Consider the following 8,428-nt stretch of genomic DNA (forward strand, 5'->3'; position numbering starts at 1 on the left):
GACAAGCAGTACAGGGTACAAGAATCCAAGCTGCATGCCTTTTCCTCCCTTCCCCCCATTCCTTTCCTGTCTATTTCAAGTTACAGTTCTGTCAGAAGCGTGTAAAACTTAATTATGCTATATAGATAACTGTTTCAGATAGCCAATAGAATACATTGATGTAAAATTTTCAAGGCAGGCAGGCAGCACTACCAAAAAAACCCCAACCCAACCCTAAAGTTGCTAAGACAGGTGCTTTTGCTCCTGTGTAAAATGTCTGTTCCTCCCTGTGGAACCTGCGAGGGAATTCTCATCTTGTTCTTCCCCTCGGCCCTGTTTTTGACCAGTGTTCTCCAAAGAGCTCTCTGTGGCATACTGCCTTTTTTTCAGGGATTGTAATTGGTCATTTTTTACTTCTGAAGTGTCACTTTTGCATGCAGTAGGCCCGTGGACTAAGACTGTTCCTACCTGAACACATTCTCCATGTGTGTTAGTGCCTGCCTGCTTCATTTGAAGTCTTCATTCTGAAGCCTACAGAAACTCTTTCAAAATGAACACTTCATAAAGTTATTTAAATAGATACTCTTCAAAGTTCCAAAAATGTAAAACAGACTCGGAAGGAAGATCAGTCTTTTAGATGTCTTTATAAAGCAAGCATATGATCTCATGTTGATGAATTTGAAATGTTTTTAGATTTGTTTGTTATAAACAGAGTTGCTTTCATAGCGAGCTTTGCCCTTGTGACTCAAGAGGAAGTTTCTCTCATCTTGCCAAAACTTGTCTCATTGCAGACTCTTTTTTGAAGAGGGGTTGACCCTACTAAATAAAGTATAGGTCCATGTAAAATCATTTATATTCTGTGGGGAGATATTTGTGATGTGTTGGAAGTTTAGGAAGAATCTGCCATCCAACATTGTGAAAAACTGGGGAGGGGGCGTCCCAGTATTTGGTGTGGATGGAACCACTTGCCTCTTGTATATTCCAGGAAACCTCTTTGCCAGTGAAATACTTCAGGTATTCTTAGTCTCTTAAGAGTGCTGGGTAGGGGGGAGGAAGAGGTGTGTAGTTCTGCATTTTGAGGAAGAAGGCTAAGAAGGTTAGTTGTTTACACCACAACTGTAGTTAGTCTCCCACCTCAGTGTGTAGAAAGCTGTTACAAGTGCTGACAGGGGTGGAGGTATTTAATATGCCACAGTACCAAGGAATCATTCACCTGTTCATAAAGCTATGTGTAAAATCTTTTAAACTTTTTAAAGGAGCTTCTGCACTTCATGTGATTGCAAATTTGTTAGCAGCGTTGCTGTACGATAGGCAGTCTGGGTGACCTGCATGTCTTTACATAAATGTATAAAGCTTAGGGGCTTTAAAGAGGCACCGAGTTATCTAATCATTATGGCATTTTAAGATTTGTCCTGGCTTGACAGCATCTTAAATGCTGCTATGTTTGCAGCTAGGGTGAATGTAAACACAAGTAAATGAAATACTAACATGGGTGTGTCTCCCTCACCCTGAAAAATTATCTCTGTACAGGGCTCTCTTGGGGTTCGTCACCCTGGTCTCCTCATTTCTTACTAGGGCTGGGTTCCTATTCTCAAGACCCTTCAGGCTACGCGCCAATACTTTGTTTACACTCTTATGGTCAGGCTGAGCAGTGAGAAGCCTAGGTAGGTGGTGCCTCTTTACAACCAATGCTCTTGATGTATCTGCGTTTGGGAAATTAACTTGTGTTTCTTGCAGGGTCTCTGTTAAGAGGGTGGTGGTGGGGGAAGCGACGTGACTCAAATGTTTACTTTCGTGAGTTAAGGGCAATACAGTTCTTTCTGTTCATTAGCTGGCTGAAGTGAAAACTCACAGCTGAGGTACGAATGACGCTGCTCTTCGCTTCCCAAGCTGCTGCGTTGGTGAGGCTTTTTCCCGTGTGTAATTGAACTGAGCTCAGGTTTTAAGCGAGGAGAGTAAAACCCTAATGGTTGGCACGGCTCGCTTAGAGAACAGAGGCGCTGGTGCAAGCTGAGAGCTGCAGCAGTAATTAAGAAAGCAGGGCAAAGACAGTATGTACTTAAATGTCTGGCCGTTCAGGTTTATGTTGTAGGTTTCATTTGTGATAAACAAATTGAGAGCTGTTGTTTCCACCACTTAATGTTGTAACACTGCAGCGTAGGGTGAGAATAACTTGGGGTTTTTTTCCTGCTCTGAGCTCCACCCCTTGGCAAACAATTAAATTGTATTTTTGGTTGCCTGCTTATCTCTGTCTGAAAAAATAACTGGATTAGCATTTTAAGCTAATAGACGCCTGTGATAGATGCGTTTTAATGCTCATTAGTGGTAGCAAGTCCTGAGAGACAGGCAGAGCTTGAAATTGAAATACTGGAGACATGCTAAGAGACTTTGTTTTGGATTAAGAGAGTTAAACCTGCTTTAAGCCTGCATAGAGAGAAGCAGAACTGCGGAAATGTGCTTAGTAATTAGGATTCTTAATACCATCTTTCTTAGCAGAGGCTTGCACCGATGCCACTATTATGATTAAGAGTTGTATTTAATTATGGGAACTTTCATTAAATTTCTCAGTGTTCTTAATTTACATCTAGTTGTCTTTTTGTGTTGGCAGCAAGAATTCCAGCAAGTCTTCAGTCCTTCAGCCTTTCTCCCCATCACCAAATTCTCCTTACTCTAAACCTATTCCGAATCCGGTCTTTGGCACGGATTACGTTGCAGAGCGGTGGCTGCAGCTTTGCTGAGTAGGCAGAAGGACAACATGGCAGGAGACAAGGAGCATTTAGTTCCTCAGATTGAGAAAGAACAAGATAAATGTTAACTTGCAGCATGCATTAGCATAAAAACTTCAGTTGAGGTGCGGTACCTCTTCAGGCTTAAAATTAACTGGGCTGGGATGCAGTTGGTGTCATAGGGGACGTAGGAGAAGGGCTTTACGGTTGCTTACTGACTGCTGCTTCTCTGTAGCTGGTTTGGGAGTGTGGGCCACCATCTGCGGTAGCAACAGGGTGTCAGCTTTTGAAACGGAGCGTTCGTTTTTTGAACTTGCAACAAATACGTTTCGGCCTGTCTGTGCAGTGAGTTTTGGGGGAAGATGTTGGGTCTTCCCAGGGGCAGCTTTGGGCCAAGGACTCTGCTCTAAACTATATGACGGGTGCAGTAGTTTCAGCCTTTTGGATTCTGCTTTGCCAACTTTGCCCCCTCGTGTTTCAATTTGTTTTTTGAATTGAGTGTTCCTTGGAAAAAAAGGCTGATTAGTTAATAAAATGTTTGGACAGAAGTACTCTGGGTTTTTTGAAAGGGAATTTAAGATTGTCTTCTCCAGTGTGTCTTTTCAGCGAAGGAAGCTTTTTGACTGTCCAGGGAAGACGGTGAAGCTGACTGTGCAGTGCCAGTCCAGTAACTCTGTGCAGTCAGCCTGAGGTGCTGCAGTGTAATAGCTGTGAGGTCTCAGGAAAAAATTCCTTGCTACTGCATCTCTGCTGAGCCTGACAGTGCTAGTTTTTAGCTAATAACCCAACCCAAAGAAATGAAAAATAATATTTGGAATGAGCTGACAGCAAACCTGCAAGCCACTTCAAGCTTCTGAACAGCCGTAATGTGATAGTGTCGCTGCCAGTCTGGGTAGGGTTATCTCAGAAGGCAAAATTCATGCTGTTCCTGCTTACCTGTTCAGTTCTGTGTAGAGAAGGTGATTTGTAAGGTCAGTTGCGAGAACTGGAAGCTGCTGCTCATCGTAACATGTGTGTTCCTGAGGCTGGGCATGGAGGGAGGGGAGCAGCACCAGGTTTTGAATTTTCGCCTCTGTTGTGCGTGTGGGTGATCTGGAAGCTGACTCTGCTGCCTTTTTCCCTTTCTCCCCAGGGTATGGACAAGACTTGAGTGGTTTTGGACAAGGTTTCTCTGATCCCAGCCAGCAACCCCCTCCCTATGGAGGCCCCTCGGTGCAACCATCAAGTGGCCCACCTGCAGGAGGAAGTGGGTTTGGACGAGGACAGAACCATAATGTGCAAGGATTTCACCCTTACAGGCGCTAACGTGGGCTGGCAATCAGGGAATTCTGTCCACACAGGGATGTCTGGTACCAGCCGAACCCAGGAATCCCAGACTTCTGAACTTGTGACAATCACATACTTGATGGAAGAAAAACCTAACAACATTTTTTTTTTTTTTTTGGGGGTGGGGTGGGGGAAGATGGCTTCTGAAGGCAAAGCTGTGGGTGTTTGGACTGCAGTTTTTAAATATTTTCCTTTCTCTTACCCATCAGCACAAATAAAGAAAATGTCACTGGTTCAAACTACAGGGTTTTAAAAATGTCTTCAGCTTTAATTCAAAACTTCAGGTTTCTTTTTTTTGAAATTATTTTTCCTGAGCCTTTGTTTTACCATATATTGTAAACTTTTATGTTTAAAAGAAAAAAAATATATACATTTACAGATTGTGAAATTTTTAAGAGAAATTTTCTACTATGTATGCTGGCTTATTTTTTAATTTAAAACAGGGTTTCCGTTAGCACTGTTGGAAGTGAGGGTAAGCTGTGACCCCTTACTCCTGACATTAGTGGTGGGGTGGATGGTTCAGAAACTCTGGGAGTTAAAAGAAATCTACTGAGTGTATTTTGCTTTTGTTACCTGATGGTATAGAACTGGTAACAAGGCAGGTGCAGACTTGTTGACGCACAGAGTCACTTATGAAGCATGGTGTTAGAGCTGCGCTTCAAATGCTTTCAAATCCTCTGTGGATTTCATTAGGGGTTAACGGAGGCCTTGTTAAGATGTAGATTTCCCTCAGGCAAAAGGTTTAGGTGCATTTTGCACTAACCAGTGATTACCCCTGGTTTGAATAAAGAGAAGTACATTTGGATTAGAAACACAAGCCTGTCTCCATTTTTCTTTTTCTTTTGACAAAAAAGTTTCTTGTGAATTTGTCTTTTCATGAGAAATCAATTGGCAGCCTTGAAAATCATCTCTTAACATCAGCATACAGGCTTACGCTGTGCCTCAATGGGCTGTTACACTACTAGCAGTGGAATTAAGTCAGCAGTTCTCCATGCCTATTCAACTCTTGCCCTCTTCCTAACAGAAGCCACTGTGCTGGGGAGGGGTCCGGGCTGGATTTGCTGGGTAAGAGGCTGGGGAGCTGTCACAGCCGTTGTTGGCTCTGACCTGGTGAAGGGCTCTTGCACCAAGTGTCCTAAACCTGCTGGCGTGACCTAAACCTGCTGGTGTGCTTGTTGCCAGAGCTGCAGGTGGGTCTGTGTGCTGGGTCATTTGCACGTTGATGGCGGTGGCTTTGAATGCTGCTTTTCATCTGACCTTGAGGCTTCAAGGCATTGTAGAGGAAAAAAAAAAAAAAGGCAAAAAGTGTGTAGTTAGTGTCCGTAACTATTTCATCTGAGTCTTCTACACTGCTTCAGTGTTTGTCTCATTTAAATGTGGGGTTAAGCCCAATGACACATCGAGCTGCTGTGTCAAACCCAAATCTTCTCCAAGGAACCTTCTCCCAGGGGCTGTGTACTGCTGGGTCCTCGTCTCTGCTCTTGTTAATCGCTATTAATAGGGCTTAACTCTTCAGGAGTGGCTAGCGCACTGCTGCAAGTTTAAAAGACTTTTTTGCAAGAGCAGATGTGACGTTGGCTGGATTTGAAATTCAGGCTGTGTTGGGCTGTATCCATGGTGCTAGAGGTCACCAGGTTGCTCTCAGAAGGACTTTGTTCAGTTCAGCGTTGGTTGTTTTTTGGTGACTTGTCTGGATCGTACCGGTTCTGCTTGCGGCGAGTCCTCTTGGCTTGGCTCTGCTCCTCACGCAGTTTCTTCCATGAGCACAGATGGGAGCTGCTCCTTCTGTGTTGCGTGCACCCAGGTGTAACTTCCATGCTCTGCCTTCCACGGGGTGTGACCGCTTTGACTTCCTCGTTGAGGTTTGCTTTGTCATTTATCACTCTGTGGAAAATGGTACGATGCAAAGCCGTGGCACTTCAAAGACGGAAGGAGACCTTGCTGCTGTGCCACCTTTCAAGCTTGTCTTGGAGACAAGAGACCTGCACAGAATTGGCTCTTCCAGGTTAGTGTAGGCTGTTAACACCTGCTTGAAACTCCTCACCGACCTCTGGTGTGAGATGAGCTGCCACTGGTCTGTCACACCTCAGCTCAGCGCCCGCCGAGCAGGATGGGGTCGGGGGCTGATGGAGAGCAGCGCTGTGGTGGCAGCAGGGAGGAGACACCTTGTCCGACAGCTGTGTGCTGGCTTGGTCATTGTTCTGCTGCCCGGCCACGTAACATCTGTCCTTGGAACATCTGTCCTCGCTTCAAACCTCTGCTGACAGCCCCAGGTGGAAAAGCTGCCTGGCTCGTGTGGGAAGGCAGCAGCAGGTGTGAAGATCCGTTGTGGAAAGATGAAGGCTGCTGCCAAGCAGGGCTGGGTGACATCCCTAAATCCTTCCCCCTCCCCCATAGCTCGGTGCCTCAAAGCCTTCCCCTTGACCCTGCCGGTCTGTCCCTAAATTCCTTCCAGTTGCTGCCGCTCCATCCCTAAAGTTGGTTGGCCCAAATGATACGGGGTTAAACAGGAACAAGATGAATCCCAGTCTGCCTTCGCAGCGCAGTTAAAAGTCACTGCCCAGAGATACACTGATCTGGACCCTGAAAAGCCAGAAGGGATTGTTCAGTTGGTGTCTAAGGGACATATATCTATAGGCTCGGGGCACCCACCTGCTCTGGCGTGGGGTTCCTGAACTGCAGGCGTACGTGTGTCTGTTCCACCGCTAACCTCCATGGGGGATGGACAGCCTGTCACCGTGGGCTTCACCACGGGCTGCAGGGGACTCTGCTCCCGGAGCACCTCCTCCCTCTTCTTCACTGACCTTGGTGTCTGCCGGGCTGTTTGTCTTATGTATGATCTCTCCTCTGTCCAGCTGCAATTGACATTGTGCAGTAACTTTTCCCCCTTCTTAAATACGTGACCACAGATGCGCTGCCACTGTCAGTAACGGGCTCAGCTTTGGCCAGCTGTTTTGGAGCTGGCTGGAATTGGCTCTGTTGGACGTGGGAGAAGCTGCTAGAAGCTTCTCACAGAAGCCACTCCTGTAGCTGCCCAGCTACCAAAACCTTGCCACGCAAACCCGACACATTTTGCTTCCCTGTACCTCTCCTCTGTTCTGTCCTGCTCCCTCTTCCAGTCTCCCTGTTACATCTCGTTCTGCTGCTCCCTTTGCTTTTACTCTCTCTGCTTTTGTCCTGCTCCCTCTGCCACCTTCTCTTCATCCTCCATCTCTGTCCTGTGGCCCATTGCTCTTTTCCCCTTTACATCTCTGTCCTGATCTGTACCTGTCTCTCTCTTTTTTTTTTTTTTTTTTTTTTTCTTTCTTGCCCCCAGTTTCTCTGGCCTGGTGTCCCTGGTGGTCTTTTTCTCCCTGCACCTGTACATGTCACTTTGTGTCCCTGCCTTCATCTCTCTCCCCTTCCTTATTTACTTTCTCCAGCCCTTTGCCTTGCTCCCTGTCACTGCTTTTTCTCCGTTCTGTATCTTATTATCCCCGTTCCCCTTCCTGTTCATCCCTGACCTTCTGCTGCTCCTTGTCCCTGGTATTTGTTGCTCCTTGTCCCTGGTATTTGTTGCTCCGGCTCTGTCCCACTTTTCTCCCATGCTCCATCTCTCTGTTGCTCTCCTTCGCTCTCTCCCAGTGTCCTGCACCCTGTCCCTCTTTCTTTTGCAGCATCCCATGTTCCAGCTCCCCGTTCCTCTACATTGCTTTGTCTTTCCGTGTCCCTCTGGCCTTGCTACCCAGGGCTGGGGTTTTTTTCTTTCTTTCTCCATTACTCTGCCTCTGTCCTGTCACTCTCCTCCTCTCCCTGATCCATCCCTCGATCGCTGCTCTGCTCCCTCTCTCTTATTCTCTTTGTTCTCCAGCCCCCCCTAACTTGGAGCCTGCGGCTCCCTGCGTTGCTGCCTCTCCCACCCTTTCTCCCTTTGGTCCCGTGCCTGGCTCGCTCTGCCGTTCCCCTGTGTCCCGTCCCCGGCCTGCAGCCCAGAGCTGCTTTTCCCGTCTCCTTCTCTGTGTCCCGAGTGCCTGACGGTGGATTGGGAAGGGTTTTAAAGCAGACGAAAAGCTGCCAATAGTGGTGGCGTGGGTTAAATAAGAAAACCCCCCTCTCGGTTTTGTATCTATTGAAAAAGACTCTTTTCTACAAAGAGAAAAGGGTTTGAAACCAAAAGCCTGTATCTGCTGCCTTGTCTGTACCTCTACTGTCGTGGCTGACCGCCGTCCCCCCCCCCCCCCCACCGCTGGCAACTGGCGAATAACGGCTGTTGCTTGCGGCCAGGGGGTCGCACATGCGCGGCGCTGCCGGCCCTGCTAAGCCCCGCCCCTCCGCAGCGGCACGCTCCACGCCTGGGTTGTAAGCCCCGCCCCATCCACGGCGACACTCTCCGCGCATGCGTCCCAAGCCCCGCCCCT

General features: G+C 47.3%; 1 protein-coding gene across 4 annotated transcripts in view; it reads left to right on the forward strand.

Annotated features, from left to right (window-relative positions):
- DAZAP1 (DAZ associated protein 1) overlaps window positions 1–4,848 on the forward strand; it is a 26,709-nt gene extending 21,861 nt beyond the window's left edge. For all 4 annotated transcript variants that reach the window (XM_055805984.1, XM_055805985.1, XM_027791637.2 and 1 more), the window contains one exon: window positions 3,838–4,848. In XM_055805984.1, the coding sequence (XP_055661959.1) occupies window positions 3,838–4,010 (173 nt within the window). In that variant the 3' untranslated portion in view covers window positions 4,011–4,848. The remainder of the gene's footprint in view (window positions 1–3,837) is intronic.
- Window positions 4,849–8,428: the final 3,580 nt, after the last annotated feature.

The sequence above is a fragment of the Falco peregrinus genome, chromosome 5 (assembly GCF_023634155.1).
Source record: "Falco peregrinus isolate bFalPer1 chromosome 5, bFalPer1.pri, whole genome shotgun sequence".
Taxonomy (NCBI): domain Eukaryota; kingdom Metazoa; phylum Chordata; class Aves; order Falconiformes; family Falconidae; genus Falco; species Falco peregrinus.